This window comes from Hippichthys cyanospilos, chromosome 20 (assembly GCF_059441005.1).
Source record: "Hippichthys cyanospilos isolate Australia breed blue-spotted pipefish chromosome 20, RoL_Hcya_1.0, whole genome shotgun sequence".
Classification (NCBI taxonomy): Eukaryota; Metazoa; Chordata; class Actinopteri; order Syngnathiformes; family Syngnathidae; genus Hippichthys; species Hippichthys cyanospilos.
In genome coordinates, this window is record NC_142388.1 from 5,148,853 (window position 1) to 5,169,674 (window position 20,822).

The 20,822-nt window shown below is 39.5% G+C and overlaps 1 protein-coding gene across 1 annotated transcript in view; it reads right to left on the reverse strand.

Moving 5' to 3' along the window:
• Positions 1-1,064: 1,064 nt before the first annotated feature.
• The window catches only part of foxo3b (forkhead box O3b), a 43,947-nt gene continuing 24,189 nt past the window's right edge, over positions 1,065-20,822 (reverse strand). The window contains exons 3-4 of the mRNA XM_088403019.1: positions 4,681-6,119; positions 1,065-4,156 (exon numbers count right to left, since the gene is read on the reverse strand). Coding sequence (XP_088259145.1) covers positions 4,695-6,119 — 1,425 coding nt within the window. The 3' untranslated portion in view covers positions 1,065-4,156; positions 4,681-4,694. The remainder of the gene's footprint in view (positions 4,157-4,680; positions 6,120-20,822) is intronic.

Here is a 20,822-nt window from a genome sequence, read left to right on the forward strand (position 1 = left end):
ACATACAATGCAAGTTTGTTGTTTTTATTTAGTTTTTTTATACGCTTTACGTTGCATTTTATTTTTTGATATTTATTATACTATATATAGTCATTTTGAGTGTTTAAATGTATGTATATATTTTTTTCATTGCGGTTCACACGTACACATGATCTCAATGGGATCAAGCCAGCTACGACTGCAGAGCAAAAACCCTCATAACTGATGGTCATTTTTGTGTTTATTTTTTTCGTGAAAAAAAAAACAACCTTACGTTAGATGGTCATTTTTTGGGGAAAAATAGCCTCACTATACTGTACATGGTCGGGTTTTTTTTTTTAAAAAAAAAAGCCTTACATACGTTGTCATTTTTTTTCGCAAAAAAAAAAAAAGCCTAACTATTCATGGTCGTTTTTTGCAAAAAAAAAAAGCCTCACTATACATAGTCATTTTTTCTGAGAAAAAAATAATCTATATACATTGTCATTTTTTTTGACAAAAAAACCCTTACTATAAATGGTATTTTTTTGCAAAAAAAAAAAAAGCCTTACTATAAATGGTCGTTAAAAAAAAAAAAAAGCATTTCTATTCATGGTCGTTTTTTTGTGGGAAAAAAAGCCTTACTTTACATGGTCGTTTTCGCGAAAAAAAATACCCTTCCTAAACCTTAATCTACAGTACGTTGTCATTGTTTTCGCAAAAAAAAGAAAAAAACTTAATGTACATGGTCTTTTTTTTAAAAAAAAAAAAAAGCCTAACTATACATTGTGATTTTTTGTGAGAAAAAAAAATCCTCTGTATACATTGCCTTTTTTTCCACAAAAAAAAGAAAAGCTTTCTATAAATGGTAATTTTTTGCAAAAAAAGCATTACTATTTATGGCTGTTTTTTGTGAGAAAAAAAAGCCTTAATATACAGTACATTGTCATTGTTTTTGCAAAAATGAAAAATAAAACCTTACTATACATGGTCATTTATTGCGAAAAAAAAAAAGCCTAACAATATTTATTTTTTGGTCTTTTGGGGGAAAATGTTTTCGTGAAAAAAAAAGTTAAAAAAACTCACAAACAAAACAGAACAACAGGGAGCCTCAACAAGCTTTATTTACATGTGCACCATTTCTTATACAAACTAGATTACAGTTCCAGAGGAAAAAACTGAGAACACAGGAAAAACACCCACTAACATCAACATCGAGAAGATTAATAATACAGGACAAAGTTGAAAGGACAGCGGGGAACCTTTTTACAAAAATAAAAACAAAGTGATTATGATTTTTAGTGGTCTTATCTTTTTTTTTACTTCTTTTTTCTTTCTCAAATGTGCACCACAGTCGTGTACTGACAAAAAAAAAATGAACGAAGCGGACAAAACGTCAACGCTCCGGCAGTTCCTAAACAAAAATGGACACTGAACCCAGAGGACTTTTTGTCTTCTGAGACACAATAAAGACCGTAGTAAAGTCAAAGGATAGTTCAAGTGCTGCTTATTTAGCAAATAGAAACACTGTTGGGTGAACTATAACAGGTGTCGTCTTTATATTTTCCAATTGCTGTCAAGGGACCATTATATATATATATATATATATATATATATATATATATATATATATATATATATATATATATATATATATATATATATATAGATAGATACACACATACATATGTATGTATATAAATGCATATATACAAGTCTGTACACTAATCTACAGATGGGGCCCTCCAGATTACGCAATCTGCTTCAAGGATACGCTTGCTGGCAAGGGGGTTCCCTTCGACCTGGCATGTCACAACGTTTCTTCAACTGGACCTTGGCGAGGTCACAAGGGTCAAGTATTACGAGGGACTATACGACCGGGAGGTACGCTGAGTAAATGCTTTTCACACATACAGAGGTCATAATGCATAATTATGTCAAAATGTCTACGGGGAGAAGAATTGGGGCTGATGCAAAGAAAAAAAATGTTAGCATGGTAGCACTGGAAGTGTTGATTCGAGTTCATGTCCCAGCGCCCCCATGCTAAAAAAAAAAAAAAAAAAAAAAAAAAGTAACAAAAGCGATGTGTTTCAGGGCAACACTGAAAATTTTATGCTAATGTATAGGGATGGCTGAGTACTGTTACCTGGTATCGGTACCCGGTCGTATTTCAAGGTATCGATACTCGAGATGGTTGCGAGACTTGTATCGGCCCTCTTGTGGCCATTTTACGAAATCCATTAAATCATTCAATCCCCAATATGTGTGTATATATATATATATATATATATATATATATATATATATATATATATATATATATATATATTTTTTTTTTTTTTTATGAAGTCCTAAAGTAATCAATTGCTTTAATTCATAGTAACAGAAAGTAATTGATTGTCTTAGAACATAATTACCTATAGTAATCAATACTTGTTAAAGTACTATTAACATACTGAAGTAATCAAGGACTTACTAATGTAACTAATTACCTAAAATAGTCAATCACTTTTCAAAGTATTTGAATACTTTAGTACTTAAATTCCTTGAGTAATCATATACGTTAGCAAATTAGGAATTGTTTATTTTGTAAGTATCCGAAGAAATGGATTACTAAGGTAATTGGTGAGGTTTTGCCGCATAAATTTTCAATTTACACAATGCCCCAAAATTGTGAACAATTTCTCTCTCTGATGCAGTACAGCGCCAACTACTGGGGAGGACTTACATGTTGTCAAGTTTTTATTTTAAAATATCAGTGACTTGTATCAGCCGCCTCAGCGAGTACCCAATATCTTAAAATACAGTACAGTACTTGCCCTATCCCTACGTTTTTTTAAAGATGTATCAAGTATTTTCCCCCTATAAAACTGCTTGATTCTTATGAGAAATTGTTTTCACAAATGAAAGAGACCTGATGTTTTAAAATGGCCTCTTGTGAGTAAAAAGTCATCGCTCTAAACTTAGGAAAACAAACATATTTTCTCAAGATTAAAGCCTTAAACTTAAAACAAAGCTTACAAGCCACTGTGCTTCAAACATTTGTGCAATGACAATAAACTCAACTTCTTGTGACTTCATTCTGTCAAATAACCAATTTTTCCCCCCACAAGATTTCCATATGTGTCCTTTGACTGACGGTTCACAGGTTACAAGTTCACAAAGCATCACCGTTACATTTAATCAAGGAAATGTTTTTGATTTGAATGAAAATAGAATTCCAATACGCCCCGCCCCCCTGAGTGTTTCTATACATACGCATTCCCAATAAAATCCCCACAAGCTAATGACAAGAGCGCCCCCTTGTGTTTTTATGGTTAGTGTGTGTTTAAACAATATGTGCATACTCCTACTGCTCGATTCAAGTCATTTGGCAACGTACACAAGACAGCTTATTGTTTTATCAGAGGATAGAAATGGCTTCTTGCACGAACCTCCCCCATCATGCACGGGGTCAAAACTGCGCAAAAATTCAAAACTCGGTCAAATCGAAACCGAGGACAAGATTCAACACTGTTTGACATAGCACCTGTAAATGTTGCGGAAATGTTCACATCACAAGAACACGGGCAATTCACTTTTTTTTTTCTTATTTTTTATACTCGCTACATTATATGCTGTGATGGACACTTTTAATAGATTTTTAAACTGTACAAATACCCATACGTGAGATTTACTTCTTTTTTTTTTTTTTTTTTCTTCAACAGTTCAAGCCATTTATAGGAAGTGTGTGGCGATAGTGGTGAAGCATCATCACGTAACGGAAAACCCCATTAACAAACATTGAACATTAAAAAAAAAAAAAATCACGGAAGGTGAAGAGCAGAGGTAAATTCCACACACTGGATCCGATTTCCAGGGCTCCTTCGCGGGAGTTTTTGTTTGAAAAGGTACAAGCACGCCGTGCATCCATTTCATTTTTCGTCTTCCCACCTGATGAGCAAAGTCATTTTGAGAGCATTACACACAAGCAAACTTGCATAATTCAAGAGTTTTGTGACTTTTTTTCCCCCTATGTTGTTTCACAGGAGGCTCTTCCCAGGAGGGTTGGATCACGTAAAGTCCGGTCCATCTTTTCCCCGAGACCGAGTGTTCGTCTGTAAACACAAAGTTGGTATTCCATGTTGTGCTGATGGCTGGTGTTGGCAAAAAAAAGGGGGAACGTGTCAGATTTGCTCACGTGATACGCAGTTCAGACCTGTAGAAAAAAATAAGATCAAGATGCTTGATTTTTTTTTTTGTAGATTATTTTGAACATTTTTTCCCTGTCTCAAAACTAGGAATGTGTGTTATGGACACATTCAAAGCTGAGTTTGATTGACTGAGAGATAAGCTTTTTATGTTTGAAAGGAGATAACTTTTTGAATAGAAATTTTCTATGAGCTTTTTTTCCATTCGTTGATGAAATACATATTTTGTTAATTAGACATAAGAAAATGAACTAAAAATAAAAAGTAATAAATAAATATAGTGAAAGATAAATTGGACAGAAAATGTCCAAACAAAATACGTGGTTGTACAACTTCTTTCTAAGAAGTATAGTGAAGTGCAAAAAAAAAAAAAAAAAAAAAATGAAATGGCACTGTCGTGTGTCAATTTGGACACTGGATAGCACGTCGCTATATATACGTCGCTGAACCGAACTCAACCGGTCAATTTCGCCCGCGGGCCACAGGTTGGACACCCCTGGCCGAGGAGGTCCGAAGACAGAAACGGACCCACCTGCCGCATCCCCTTCAGCCGGGTACCCAGCTCTGCGAAGCCTGCTTGGCGCTGGCGAAGTTGCTGACTCCGTTCATGTTGACCAGAGAGTCGAAGTTAAAGTCCAGCCCGTCGGCGTCCATCAGCTCGTTCCTGATGATGGAGTCCATGTCGCACTCCAGGCTGCCGTTAAAAATGTCCAGGTCCAGATCGGCGGGGAAGCGGTCTTGGCAGACGCCCCCGCCGTTGCTCACCGCCCCGTTCAGGAAGATGGAGGTGTCGATCTGCATGGAGGACGATCCGTTTCCGCCCAGCGGGGACAGCAGGAGCTGCTGCTTGGCGTTGGTCAGAGCGTTGACCTCGTTGGCCAGATTCAGACCTCGGTTGAGGGCCCTGGCCGAGCTCCGGTTGTGATTGTTGCTTTGGAGCGTCTCGGGATGGGCGCCCTGAACCCCCCCGCCGGTTCCGAAGGTCATGACGGGGTCGTTGCGGAGCATGAGCCCCCGGCGGGAATTCTGGGACGCGATGGCGGCGGCGCCGGCCTGCGACATGAGCGGGTCCGACTGGGTCATCATGACGTCGCCGCGGCCGTCGGAGTTGAGCAGGTCCTGTAGCGTCACGCTGCCGAAGCGCGACGCCCCGATGCCGGAGAAGGACGTCTGCTTGTTCTCCTGGATGGTTTGCATGGGGGACGGGCGCAGGGACGAGCCCGGCGGGTGGGAGCCGAAGATGGAGTTGCCGTAGTTGCCTCCGCCGTTGGGAGAAGCGTTGGAGGCGGGGGAGGCGTTGGGGGAAGGCAGGACCAGCCCGTTGGATTTGGGGACGAAAGCGAAGCCCGAGGTCCCGTTGGAAGGGACTTGTCCCGGATTGCCGGCCGCCGAGTGGATGTCATCCAGCTCGTCCATCAGCTCGTCGCTCAGTCCGTCGTTCAGGTTCATGGTCCCGGCCAGGTCCGCCAGACGGGGCAGCTCGGCGGGGGCGGGCTTCCCGTTGCCCGCCGCGCCGGGGGACAGGGCCCTGCCGGGACCGGAGTAGAGCATGGGCGAGAGGGGGGGCTCGTCGTCGGGGACCTCGTCCGGCTCCGGGTTGGCCGGGATGGGCGAGAGACGCCCGCTCAGCGTGCTGGCGTTGGAATTGGTGCGGGAGCGGAAGTCCGTCCAGGCGTCCAGCTCCTCGCTGCTGCGGGACGCGGGGCTCCCCGGCCACTTGGACAAGCCCGAGGGGCTCTCGCCGTTGGCGTCGGCCGCCGCGGCCTGCAGGGCGGCTTTTTTCTTGGCGGCGCGCCCGCGGGCCGACTTGGTGTACTTGTTGCTGTTGTCCATGGAGACGGCGCGGCGACGCGGCGCTTTGCCGCCCTTGCCTCCGTCCGGATTGATCATCCACCAGGAACTCTTGCCCGTGCCTTCGTTCTGGACGCGGATGAAGCGGCTGTGAAGTGAAAGGTTGTGGCGGATGGAGTTCTGCAACGCAAAACGGGAAACGCTCATTACTGCCGACTACCGGTACAGGTTTTCTGCGAAAAAATGGCGCCTCGCAACGGCAAAAATACATTTTTAATAAAAAAAATAAATACAAAATTGCCCTTGTATTCAAAGTCGAACCGACACGACTTGTATTTTTATTAACCAATAAATCTTTTGAGTGTTAAAAAATAAAATAAAGGATATACAGTTAAAAAAAAATCTCAATAGCTACCAAATTTTGGAGGTGCTGGGATTTACTTGGAGATGCTTTAGCACCCTAAAAAATGAGCTTGACATGCCTATGGATATTTTTCAGCAGTGATGCACATTAATCATGCAAAATATTATTTCAATTGTACACTGCATGCTTATGGTATCGGGTGTTGTAGTATCAGAGCACTTTTACAGTCCAAGGGCAAGCATTGATATTGGTGGATGGATACTGAGGCTCAGGCTTAAATGCCTTCATCTTTTTTTTTTCTTTTAACAAGTATTTGTACTTCTACTTAAGCAGGGAGCGTGAGTATTTTTTCCATCTCTGTTGCATTCTCGGGGATTCGAACTAAAGTGCGGCGGTTTGAGTCGACGTCTACGTTGTGTGTTCCGCCGCTTTTGTGTCGAGAATGACGCAAGAGGGCCAGTGATCTATAATCGAGCTTCTCCTGAATTGTGAACAAAGGGCCCCTTTGTTGCGCAAGAGCCGTATCTAATAACTGATCACGTGTGGCGAAGCGTGCCACGGCGTATCGATCAACTCGCAGCTTCTTTTCCCATGGAAGCTTATCGGGAGATTGGACAAGCGTGTGTGTTTTTTTTTTTTAATGGTTAACACTGGCTTGCCACTAAAATCCAATCACACGTCCCGTTTCCAAGATGTCCTCTACTAGAATCAGGCGCTCCAATGAGTTCCAAGACACAGACCAAAAAAATGAAAATGTTCAAAATGTCATCATCATATCGCTAGTTTTCCTCGTCGTACATTTTAACTTCATTCTTGTGATATATTTTTTTTTAAATAATATATTGCATCATCATGACTTCATCCTCATCTTCCCAACATCTTATTTCATCTAATAATGCTTTATCCTTTAGATTTGATCTAGTTCCAAGTGACCAACATCGGTATCGCTTGTCGTCGTGTGTACCGATACCTTAAAAGAAATTCAGGTAAATTGACACTTGTTACCGGTACTGGCCTATCCTTGATGTTAACTTTTTAACCCAAATTTTAACACTTTTTTTTTTGTTTGTTTTGGTGATGTTGATAAGGGTAAAAGAGGAGTAAACCAACCAAAAAAAACCCCCAAACAAATCTGTTTAGTGCTTTTTTTTTTCCCTAAATCCTACTGAATTCTACTAAAAACGAGAACCAGATCAGATTGTGAGGTGTTCTTTCTAGTGCACAATGAAATCGAAGCAGAAGAAAAGCCGAGTGCATTCCTTGACAACCTCTGTGGAATTTTTAGTCTTTTAGTCTTCCTGCGCTACAAGCCGCTGCAGCGCTTCGGGAAATTCATTATCCCTTTCCCCCTTCCCTCGCTAACGCTTACGGGACCTGAGGGAGTGCAAGCGATATTAATTTAAAACACGCCTTCCAAAACCGGGTCCCGTGTTTTCCTATAGTTGAACCGACCGCATTCTCGGGTTCAAACGGGCAAAAAGTCAAAATCACAACATTGTTTTCCACCAAGCTTTCCCGTCTTTCCTGGGTTTGGTTTGGATTGGCAGTACACTCGCAAAAGGAACAAGAGTGGGTTTCAATTATCCTTTTTTTTATGTAGGGTGTGGGCAGAGTCTTAACCTTTTTTTTTCTCGCTCTCTGTGGGTTTGTGTGTTTGAACATTGTGTGCATATACGCACATATTTGTGTTTTTAAGGTGGTCAAGTGGAAAGTATTGTCCGCAGTGGGGTTTTTTTTTTTTTGAGACTAGGAATTCAAGTTTTTGCTGGAGGAATGTGCGCCTCGTCTGATGCAAATCCATAAAAGTATTGCAGTTGGTGATGAACGCACGATTATGACGGCCGTGTGTGTGTGTAAATGTGTGTGTGGTCAATGCGATGACGTAAGAGGAGATACCAGGGAAACCCGTCTTTATCCTTTCGAGTATCTCTTGATTAGCCAACATTTTAAAAGACGGAAACACCCGCGCGCACAAAACTGAGCAATGAATCGAGTTGATTCATTCGTCATTTTCAAAATGGAAGCTTTGAAAATGAGCTAATTCATTCAAATCAATAAGAAAACAAGTTTACTAACTACGTAACTCATTCGGTGTCTGCCGTTTTGCAGCACTCACTTGAAAAAATAAATAAAATAAATAAATAAATAACCAAGGATTGATTGCCTATACCACGGATGTCCAAGCTATGGTCCAGGGGTCATTTGTGGCCCATGCAAAAACCGAAAATTTCATTCATTTGTGCTTTGCTTGGCTTGACCTTTGTTTTTTGGCGCCACCTCTGGCCGCTGTTGATATTACATTTTGTAGTGAGAAGGATGGTGCGGTTTTGAAAGCAGTCAGCCGATGACGCAGACGTTGTTTTGTCTTAGTGAAATCTGGCCCACGACCGTCTGTAAATTGTATTTTCTTTGTTAGAATGATGATTTATGATAATATATCCCAAATTAGTTTGTTGATCCAGCAATTTGTGACTGTTGATAACATGCTAGCTAATATTAGTTATCTTCATCATGTCATTAGCGCTAACATGTATGCGTTTAGCTAATTCGCATTTTCATTTGTACCAGGGATTTCACTTGAAATTAATAGCTTCTCTAATTCATTTTTATGATTGACTTCATGTAATTTCCGTACATTTTGAAATTTTTGACAGTTATTTCGGCCCTCGGGCAGAAACTATAAAAACAATTAGGCCCACGATAAAAACTATTTTGACATCCCTGCTGCTATAAAACGTAAAACAGAAAAATTTACCAAGCACATGCTCATGTGATGAGCAAAAAAATGCATTTTTTGTCACAGAAGCAGAATCATGTGAAGAATAAAAAAACAAAGTCTTGGAGGAAACATCTGTGACTGACACGTGGTGAAAAGTGAAAGTGTGCGGAAGAAGTGTGGAGCGCACACATGGTGTGCGTTAGTGTTTAAAAAAAAAAAAAAAACGCCCACCGTCACACCAACCCTTTTCGATGAAATATTCCACTGCCTTTCTTGATGTCGTTGACATCATAATCGCTCGCTAAAACTTTCGGCAAAACAAAATATCAAGACCATAAAAGTTATAGGGAAAAAAAATGATATATAAAAAAAAGCAGAAGACAAATCTAATAAGAAATACCTTAAGTTACACAATGTGTGCGTTTGACCCAGTCAGCACGTGGTGTGGCGTGTGTTGACATTAGCCTCAGATTAGTGGCGCGAGTTTACATAACGCGTGATAGCGTGCTTTGCGTCAGGTGTTCAAGTGCAGACCAGCCTGGTCTCGGTTAGATACCGTGCCTTTAAATGTCAAGTCTAGACGCTAAAATTAGCATGACAATGTTATTTAAAGTCAAATCCTGGATTCCAAGGATAAGGAATAATGCACGTCCAATACAAATGTTAGCACAAGGGCTAATGCTAATGCAGCATGACAGTAGTCCAGCCAGGTCTGCGACTCTTCTGGCCTACAAAAATAGGTAATCCAGTTACCATGAGAATGCAAGAGATGTTTAAAAAAATAATAATAATAAAAAGTAAAAGTAAAGTAAAAGTAAGAAAAAAAAGTAAAAAAGTAAAAAGTGTTACTTTTGGGAGAAATTCTTTCATATTGTTGTTTTAACTTTAACACATTAAATCCCAAAGTTTTATTATTAATTTTTACAAATAAATAAAAAATAATCCCATTTAGTTATTCATATTTTTTTCATTTTTTAAAGCGTTTAGCTAAATGAGTGTCTGAAATGACTAAATGAATAAAGTACCAAAGTAATCAATTACTCTGTACATTAATCAATTACCATAGGTACTTACTTTAGTAATTATTTTTTTAGGCACATTTATACCTAAAGAAATTGACAACTTTAGTACTGTATTTATAAACTAAAGAAATTTGGGATTTAATGTCTGGACTCTTAAAAAAATCATAAAAATATGTCTGTGGGATTGAATGAGTTAAATTTATGTCATTTGTTTTTCAGGTGACATTTTGTGTATCAAAAGTATAAGTGGTATCAGTACACGGTATCGTGACATCTCCAGTTTACCTCTACTAATATCGGTTTGAAAAAAGTGGTATCAAACATCGCTAAGATACTGGTGTCGAGTACCAATACCATGTGTCGTATCAGGCCAAAAGCTCGTCTTATTTCAAGATATCGGACCTCACGATAGCAGTCGATACAATCGTAGCATCGCCGAGTACCGATATCTGAATATCTTGCATTTTGCATACGTTTCCTCCATATTCCGACTTATTTTATACGTTTGTATTTTTCCCATATTATTATGCCATCGTTGTGACTGACTTTTTCTAAGGTATTTTGTCATCTAAGCTAATTCTTGTAAAAATGAGTGTGTGCACGTGTGCTTGAGATTGCGTATGTGTGTGTGAGGGAGAGAGGGTGTGGGTGAGCGAGTGAGTGTGAGAGAGGGTGTGACTGCATGTGTGTGTGTGTGTGTGTGTGTGTGAGCGCCTAACAGCTGCACAGTCAAAGCTGAGCGACACAGAAGCCTTTTTGTCTATCAGCAACATGTGGGAACAATCAAAGGCTGTCACGCCGAAAAATTTCCCCGTCACTTCGTTTGTCTTTTTTTTTTTTTTAAATAATTTTGATTTTTTATAAGGAGGCACTGTCACGTTTGACTGAGGCCCAAGTGGCAGCTCTGGCTTTTAGTTGCAGGATCACATCAGCTCCCGAGATGTCGTAAAACGCGCGATAACGAGCGCAAGGCAAATGCCTCTCATTGGCCGAGGCATCTTCCCACACTGGCTTGTAATTGGATGTAGCCGTGCGGGCTGCGGGGCGGGCGATTGGCTGAGGGGAATTGGATTGAAGACTTGTCGGGAGGGGTCCTCACAAGGTGTTGCCCGTGTGTTTCATCAGCCAGCAACAGCACATAGCTCAATTTAGACCTAAGCAGGCGGGGACTTTTCTTTTTCTCCGGGTTTAGTGTGTCATGACTTAAGAGGTTAAAGTACAACGAGGCACTCTTCTGAATCCATCCAGGGCCTATTATCCAAGCTTTTGTGTCAAGATCTTTAAATATACTTTGGCGCCCTCTGGTTTAAAGTCATAGTATGAAATAATGTGGCTTCAGTGTGGCTTCCTTTAAACTGATTAGGATTAAATATTTCACATCGCCTTGGATTTTTATCTGCTTTATTGCTGCATCGACGTCATCAGCCTGCAGTCTCTTTACAGTACCACCAATCGGCGGAGAAATATGTGGAGTGAATGCATTTCGTTGGTTCAATTCACTACTTATCGTTTGTAAAAACATTTGAACGAAGATCAAATTTGCATTCTTTCTCTGGCTGTTGACCAGGAAATGCAAGATAGAAGTTTTATAGTTCCCTAATTAAAGACGTTTTTTGTGAATTCAACCTCAACAATACTTCACTTGTGTATGTGACGGATGAAATTTAGACAAATGTTAATACAACTGTCTTCTATAGTTGTGTCATGATAATGCCTCCAGTGCAAATGGTTGCTAATTACACTCTTGTCCCCTGTATTAAACCCATTGCTGTATTACAGTTTAGGGTTAAACCCCTTAGCTGACTTTGCTTTCGTATTACACTTATATCACCGTGTTGTGTTTAAAATGCAGTGAAACGGTACAACCACAGACATGGTGTTAACTTTAAGTGTAAGTACTAAAACAGAAAAGAACAATTAGCATGGTTGCAGAAGTAGACCAGGGCCTGATGAATACACTTATACATTGCATTGGCTCCAGGAGTTTACTTTTTTTTTTTCTTTACAGTTTATCTCATTATTTAAAAACACTATTCCAACATTATGAAGTTAATTTTCGGTCATTTGAATTTGTAGTTTGAAATCTGATACCAGCCGGCTACTAGTCCACCCCATATATGATAATACTTTGAACTAAACATTTTTTTGCCATTTATTAAGCCATCTGAGGACACAACAGTTTATTTGGAAAAAAAAAAGTTTTCCCCTGGCCTGTTGTAAAAGTTCCTCACATGTAACACTGGCGAGCTCCGAGGCCTCGCTAGATTCCACCGCGCATATGTGACACGTATGCTACGCTTGACAAATAAACACGGAGTTTCGCCTCGGTTGACATTGCAGAGAGAGCGTGGTTATTTATATTGTGGCCACACTGACACGCACACACACTTTTCTACTCACACACACACACACACACAGACGCCGTGTCCAGGTTCCAGCTGCCCTGAGCTCTGGACTGCAGACAGAACATTCCATTCTCCACAATCAAATGTGCGTCCCAGCTTGTGTTCGCGTGTTCACCTTGTGTTGACGTATACACTAAAGAGGGATCTCGAGCTCGGCAGAAAAAATCCTGCTATACTTCGTTCTCATTACATTAGTGTCATACACTCCCTAATCACCTACAGTCAGACGCGCCGGAATCCAACCATGCTTCACTGCCAAAACAGCTATTACACATCACAATTATTATTTACATTCAATGGTGCGTAAAAGCAGGTGAAGTACTGTATTAGTTATTAATACTGATGATTTGGTATCAACGTTGTAACTGTAGAAAGATAAAGTGACAATATTATAAGTTTAAAATTGTAATAGAAGATTAATTGTACAAAAAAGGTTGAGGGCCTGAGGGCCAGGACTGCGAGGCTGGCTAACAATTTCGACCCACAGGCCATCAGAATTCTCGACAAATCCCTCACACATTAATCTGCCTCTTACTGCGTGCAAAAATATTATTTTGCGCTACATTTTTGTTGTTTTCGTGCTATTTATTGCTATTTATTTATTTGCTCGAATATGGAAAGTAGTCTGCTCGGGGAAGTGAACAGAATAAGAATTTCAATGTGTGGCATAATAATACTATACATATGACAATAAAACTCTTGAATCTTGTAATGACAACATGCAGGTAGCACAAAAATTGCTAAGGAAAAAAATATTTTGAAAAAAAAAAAACCTCAGAAATTATGATAAAAAATGTTTTTAGGTGGAAAAAAAGTTTAAACATTTTTCTCATATAATTTAAAAATACTTTGTTTATTTTCGTATAATTTTACAAAACATTGTATATTCTTTTATTATTATTCTCTTATACACACACACACATATATATATATATATATATATATATATATATATATATATATATATATATATATATATATATATATATATATATATATATTTTTTTTTACTAGCAAGAATGAGTCTACTAAAATGATCACCGTAATCTTGCAAAATATTTTTTGAAATCATACTATTTTCGATTTTGTATCGTTTGCGTGTCTTCTTTGCAATTACGGTCTAACAAGTTGTACGGGAAAGAAACTCTCTTGTCTCCTTTTCTTGACTGATTGGCAAGGGGTCTGAAAAGACACCATGTGCTCATTGTGTAAGAGCACATGTTCACAAAAGCGTGTGTGTGTTTACGCTTCTGCTTCCTCCAGTGAGCGCGCTCCAGGCGGGGGAGTTGCCCGACCCGGCCCACCTTCGGCAGCCAATCGGAACCGACTTGGCCCGTCACGCGTCTTTAGGTCAGTGTGCTTTTCGATGGGAGTTTCTTGGAAGAATGTGACTCGGTGTGAGATTACACACACACACACACATACTGACGTGGAAAGTCATGTGCAAAATCCATAACACTGTGATATAACATACTAAACTGTTCCAGATACTATTTTGAGTGAATATGTACATTAAGAGTGTTTGTGCATGTGTGTGTGTACTTTCCCATTGAAGCAGTTTTTTACAGATCCGTATGGTGTGTGTACTCTGCTTTGGGACAACAAGGGACATCCCTGTGAGGCGTATCAGGACACTCTGTCCTAAAGCATTCAGAGGCTCTACACTTGCCAAGAACACGCAAGCACACACACGCGCGCGCGCGCACACCAAGTGATACCAGAAACTCCCCAACAAAGAAACTTCCAGACGGAGCGAGTTGGGACAAGGCAAATGGGAAGCACGAGGAGCGGTTGCTCTCTCACGTTACAACCGCCGCAAATAAATATGATGTAAATATGAGAGAGGTGTCAGATAAAGTAGACAGGGGAGCTTTTTGTGCCAAATGATAACGATGGGGGATGTTGTGCACAGTTTGTGTTAAATGTTGGAGGATATTTTCAGAAACGTGGCTGAATATTATACAATAAAGCTAGAATGAACACAAAAACGTGTTAGTTTTACAGGAAAACAAATTTGAACGTTACAAGATTGTCAGAATATTAGAAGAAAACATCAAGTTTTTTTTTTCCTGAAATACATACTGTACATTTTCAGGTTGTAATATTGTGAATGTATGATTTTGGGAGTGATTCTATTGTTGTGAAAATTGATATCAATTACTTGTCCATCGGGAAAAAATAGCGTTACAATACCAAGTATCAGTTTACTCTTGAGGAGGGTCATCCCCATAGAATTAATCCGATAAAATCTTTTGCGTTAACTTTTTCAATTTCAGTCTTTGAAAAAAAGAACCTGCAGACTAATGCTGAGCATTCTGACTGACCTTTTTTTGATTTTATTTTTCTCAAACCATTTCTCAACTCATTCCCATAAAAAAAAAAAAAACATAGTTGACATCAATTGATGCCGATGTTGCTCTTCATTTTGGTTTTCATTTGACGTCATTTCACGTTGAAGAGCGCTCTAAGGGTTAATAAACAATACCGATTCGAAATGCGAGTAACACGTATTAATATTGTTGACCTGGACATCCCTGACGTAGTGTGTTTCAGTAAAAAAAGCATAATCGCCAATTGCTAGCTTACATTAGCCCGCCCGCGTGTTGTAGCTAAGCTACGCCGTTTAGCTAACTGGAGTAGCAATTCCACTCCAGCGCAAACGTAACTCCGCAACTTTGAAAACTTTATAAGAAGATGTTAGGAGAAAGTATTATGCTCTAATAATTGATAGCTAATCAGAACGGGGTTGTTGCTATTCCTGTGGGGGGTTAGAGTGCGAGAGATGAGGAATATGTGTGGTAAATGAGATTGCTATCCACACCTCCTTACAACGGCAACAAAGTAGCCAAGTGGGAAGATATTATTACAGATGATGTCAACATCTAGAAAACGGCGAAACGCTCCCGGCGGTGACGTGATAGCGTAGAAGCGTCCAGGGTAAAGGGACATTTTACGACGCGGTTAGATAAGAAAATCGCTACCATGCAGTCTTCAGCCCATTTGTTATCTTAGTCAAGCAGAACTGACTGGAAGCCCAGAGCCTCGCCCAAGTGAATCATCAATTCGCCTTTTAAATGAAACTAATGTGAGGGGCAAAAAAAGAAATCAGCTAAAGTTACACTAGTAGGAAATGATTGATAGATATCTTCTCACTAAATCAGTTAGCATACAGGTCACATAGCAATGAAATAGCGCCATGTTTGACCGAAAGTGTTGATTTTGCTTGATACCAAAAATGAAAGCGCAAATGTTTTCGTGACAGTTGGTTTCTATATGCTAACTAACTTAGCGTCTTTTGTTTTAGACCACAATCATTTGTTATTATAAGGATTTTTGATGAAAAACGTATTCTTGTCAATACAAGAACCTAAACGATAAAAAAAATGAACGTCTACACGTGATCCTCTTAGAAAAACTATCTGGAAGGACAAAAATGTGTTTTTGGTGTCAAATTTTAGAATTGAATCCCATATATCCTGATTTTTATTTTTCAGTTTTTTTTTCCACGAAAGAGCTTGGTTTATTGCAGGCATGGAAATGCTAGCTTTAATCTTTGTTTACATCACACAAAGACATGAGCGTAAATCGATTTTCAAGAATTAATGTGTGAAACGTGACTGTTAGATGCTAACAGTGATCCAAACACATTTTTGTTTTGCAGCACACAGACACGTTTAACAAACGGCACAAGTTACAAACGTTTGAGAAAAACAGCTAATAGTTTAGATAGCATCTTTATGTACAGCACATAAACGCAAACAAAATTAAAGATATAAAAAATTGTGTGAAATGTGATTGTTAGATGCTGATAGAATCTTTGTTTACAGCTCACAAATACATAAAAAAAACTTAAAAGTTATAAAAACGTGTGAAAATGTGGTTGATAGATGCTAATTGTGTCCTGATAGCATTTTTTCTTTTGATAATAAGTGTAATGCAGAGCAGAATAATTTCTAGTTTTCTGTCAACACTGGAAAGAGTTCCTTGATTAATTTTAAACTAAGAAGCAGATGCTAAATCTTTTGGTCTGGTGATTTAAGCGAGAGAAATCAAAAAGAGCCAAAATGACACATTAATCTAAGATAGCATGCTAAACTAGCCCCAAAAAAATCACATGCTAAGATGAAAATAAATAACAACTATTTTTTTTTTTTTGATTACCATGGAGATGATCATTTTTTATAGCGTTGCAAAGTTAAATGTCATCACCAGACCTAAGTTTGCTGGGGCATCCCCTGGTTGCCGTTATGAAAGGAGGCACCTATATGAACAGTGAAGCTATCATGGGACTGAAAAAAAAGAAATTATATGAGCAAATCAGTCCAGAGAAAGTGAAGCTTGGCTTATTTTAACACATGTAGCCTGGAGAGAGTTTAACTGAGGTTTACGACCCCAACACTTAACACCGCGCAGCACTGTGGGTGCAAACTTGCGTATCCATTCAGGACTGGCTTTGCTTGTTCAGAGAACCATTAGGTAACTTAAGGACAGCAGTTCATGGAAATCCAGTCTCAAGTATTTCAAAAAAAAAAAGCATCTTTTGAGCCACTTTGTATAACAGTGCTTTTCTTCCAGTTGCGAATTTTGAGAATTTCTTCTGTCGGCCAACTGGAAATCACAAATTCATTTTCCAGGATGGTCAGCTCAAGGTTTATCTAAGATGGAGACTATGAAGCTTTGTTAGGAAAGTCACGAATTTGGAGCAAAAGACTTGTCTGTTGAATATGCCTGTAATCAGTCGCCACATGCATGAAAATAATATGTGACTGGCTCTGATGAAAGGGTCCTCATTTGTCAAAAAAAATAGAATTTAGTTAGCCACACATTGTAGTTCTACACTTAATTCCCTTGATAAAAATAATGCATGATACATGGATGTAGCTCAAAAATTGTTGCTGGTTTGAAATCCCTACTTTACAGAAAAAAACATGAATAAAGTATTTTTCTAGGCAATAGATAGATTTTAAAGTGAATTCAAATAGAAGGTAAGGACATCATGGGATGCGCTAGCTAGCAAGTCGGCTGAAACACGTTAGCAACGACGCGCATACTCATCCCTTATTTCCATAAACTTTGATTACAATTTGAAGCTTTGTGCTGCCGGGAAATGAAAATTAAGACCATAAATTGTTTTTTGACATGCTTAGCGATCTAAATTTGTCATTTTCGCAAATCTTTATCCGTCAACTTGCAGGCAGTGTTGCTAGCGCGGGTCACGTATGATTCTGTGCGCATACTGTACATGGCGACACTTAGGCGTGTTCACATCTTCTGATCTCGTGTTTCCAAAACACGGCCCTTTTCCCGAGTCACGCAACGATCTCCTTGTCGACATCACCAACTTTTAGCGTCTATCACAGCGTTACGTCTCACGCCACCGGTAAACAAAATAAGGATTCGCAAATCTTCCCGCTTGATTGGTTGGAATTCGGGACGTGCTGTTTCCTGTTTGTGTGTATTTAGTATGTGAGTGCTTGCACAAGTGTGATTGGTGCGGTTTGCATCTGGTCCGAATTAGCGCTGAGGCCCTGCTGGCATTTAAGGCTTGTTCTAATGATGCTAAAAACAGATATAGTACACACACAAACAAGACAAAAACACTTCCCATATGTTGGACAATGGTTCCCATTTGCAAGCTTTTACCGTCATTCAAGCCTCGCTCATACATTGGTTGTTATGTGGAAGCAGGTGGTGAGCTAACCTGATGACCTTCCCCCCAGCAAAGCACTCCAGCTCCTCTTGGGGACCCCAAAAGGCATTCCGAAGCCAGATGGGATCCACAATAACCCTCCACCCCCCGGCTCAGCGAAGAAGGGGGCGGGGCTTCGTCACGATTTTCCAATGACAAGAGGCCCGGCAGAGATATCACAATCGACTCGACAGCTGGACGTAACCCGCTGTGGTCATTCTTTTCAACCCCAAAATCTTGAGACCGAGGGGTACAGTTGAGAGTTGGGATCAAAATCGAGCGGTGGCTTTATCTTGCGCGCTGATGGCACGTTGACGCTCCTGTTAGGCTCAGCCGCTAGTTTACTCACTTGTTGACAAAGACACCGAGATATATAGCCTAGATCAGGAGTTCTCAAATGGGAGAACGCGAAGGGACTTCAGTGACAAGATGGAGTTTTAAAAAGGATTTCTGCAGGTATCATCAAATCGAATTTTTAAAGCCATTACGGGAACAGTGCATTTTCCTTTTCCAATTAAGAGCAAATCAAATGGAACATGAAGAAACTTATTACTCAATGTTACAGTGACTGCTTTGCAAAACAATGCATGCGTTCCCTTTGTCAAATTTTTTTAACAGATGTGAATTATCATTAGTTTTGCAATTTTCCAGCAGAGGAGCCAGAAATAAATCAGATGATAAACCACGATCCATCTTGTGGAGACACAGACGGCATAGAGAGAGAAAGCGACTTGGCTATGCAGGCTACGTCTCAACTATGTGATTTTTTTTTTTATAAGTGCTTATTCTCATTAGGCGGACACGTTGTCAAACAACTAGTGCTGTCAAACCATTTAAAAAACTATATATTCATTACAGTTTTTAAAGTAAAATCTTGGATGTAGCATACAACATTCGGTAAAAAAACATTTTAAAGACTTATGATAGCTTTCTTTGATCCCTAAATATGATTATTTTCTTGTAAATTAACCCTGTTTGCAAGGCCCCGTGGAGGTAACATTTCCTCTGATATTGTACGCCAAAAATTGGCAAACTATTATGTTTTTTTTCGCCATTGAGCAACTTTTTAGAAACTGCGTAACGTATATTTTGAAACCAGTGACTCTCCTCAATTATCAAAGTAGAAAAAGGTCGTTTTTTGAAAAGCTTTAAAATCTCCCGAAGTATATGCAAAAGAGAGGAAAAAAAAAAGATCCTCTTCCTGAACCTGAAAAACAGGACCACGTTCCAATAAAATGCTAAACCTAGACAACTTTTCAACCATCAATCAACTCCAAATGGCACCGAACCAAATCGTAAAATCATCCAACACCCTCTAACAGAATGATGACGCATTGACAAAGTTTGAGCCTGGAAAGCCTGGTCGCCAGTTAAAAATAGAAGCCCGACTGAGACCACACCTACAATTACGGACCTTCGTATAGCTTCTAATAAGCTTCGGAAAGCATCTCCAGATTGAGCGGGAGTCAATAATCGGCTTCATATGACGTTGTTTGCTTTTGTATATTTGATCTACATATGCAGAGTTGACCTAGTGCAGCTTTCCGATTGTTTAAACCTTCCTGACCCGTTCACCCCCCGCACATTTCAAACTGCGGGAAGGTGTGTGTGTATGTGCGTGTGAGTGTGTGTGTCTGCTGATGTCAGCGCTTCCAGGCCTGCCAAATCTCTTCCTCCTACACTCAAGCTGAGCGGCGGTGAAAGTCAAGTATTTTTTTAAAATTCCCAAACAACATACAGTGTATCACAAGTACGTATATTTACCCACAAAATACACAAGGAAAAGGCGGAAACGGACAAAACAAAGTCGAAGTCTTTTCCCCAGGCAACAGAGAGGCCCCCTGCCTTACTTTCGTCTGGCTCCGCCCACCCGCTTTTCTGAAAAGGCGCATGACTTCCTGCTTGGAGAAATGCAGGAAGCTTTCCCTTCCTCAGTGTTTTTTTCCCTCTTGCTAGCTTAGCATGAAGTCCACTTTAGACTGTATCTGTTGATGAATGATCCAAAATCACTGAAGCTACAATTTTTTTTTTAGAATTACACGCAGCTGAGAAGCAAAGTTGACTGTATATTATTACACAATATGAAATGACTTTTTTTTTTTAATTTCACTGTATATCAGGGCTGTGTGAATTTTCACATGTCAGAATGTTTGGGATGGGTGGCTTTGAAATATATATATATATATATATATATATATATATATATATATATATATATATATATATATATATATATATATATATATATATATATATATATATATATATATATATATATATATATGAATGAGGCCCATTGTTATGTAGCATTAAAATGGTGACGCAGCTCTCGCATTGCATGGCTGTACTTATTGTGAACCCAAACCTTTGTTTTCTCTAATAGCATATAATTAAATCACTCCCTTTAAAATCCAGTTAAGCCGGTTCACTGGTCTGTGCGGGCCCACGAATGTCCAGTATGAATAGTGTACATACTCCACGCACCACTGCGTGTGCGTGATTCCATCACGCTTCTGCTAAGCATCAAAAAGGAGACGTTTTCTTTTTGATAGCAATCCAAGTAGCAAAGGCAATGCTTATTTTATACTTAAGTGTTACGTCTATTTATATAGAATAGAAATAACATCCCGGGTCAAATTGACCCGGGGTCCTGTGTAATAATCCAAAATTTTCAGATTTTTTGG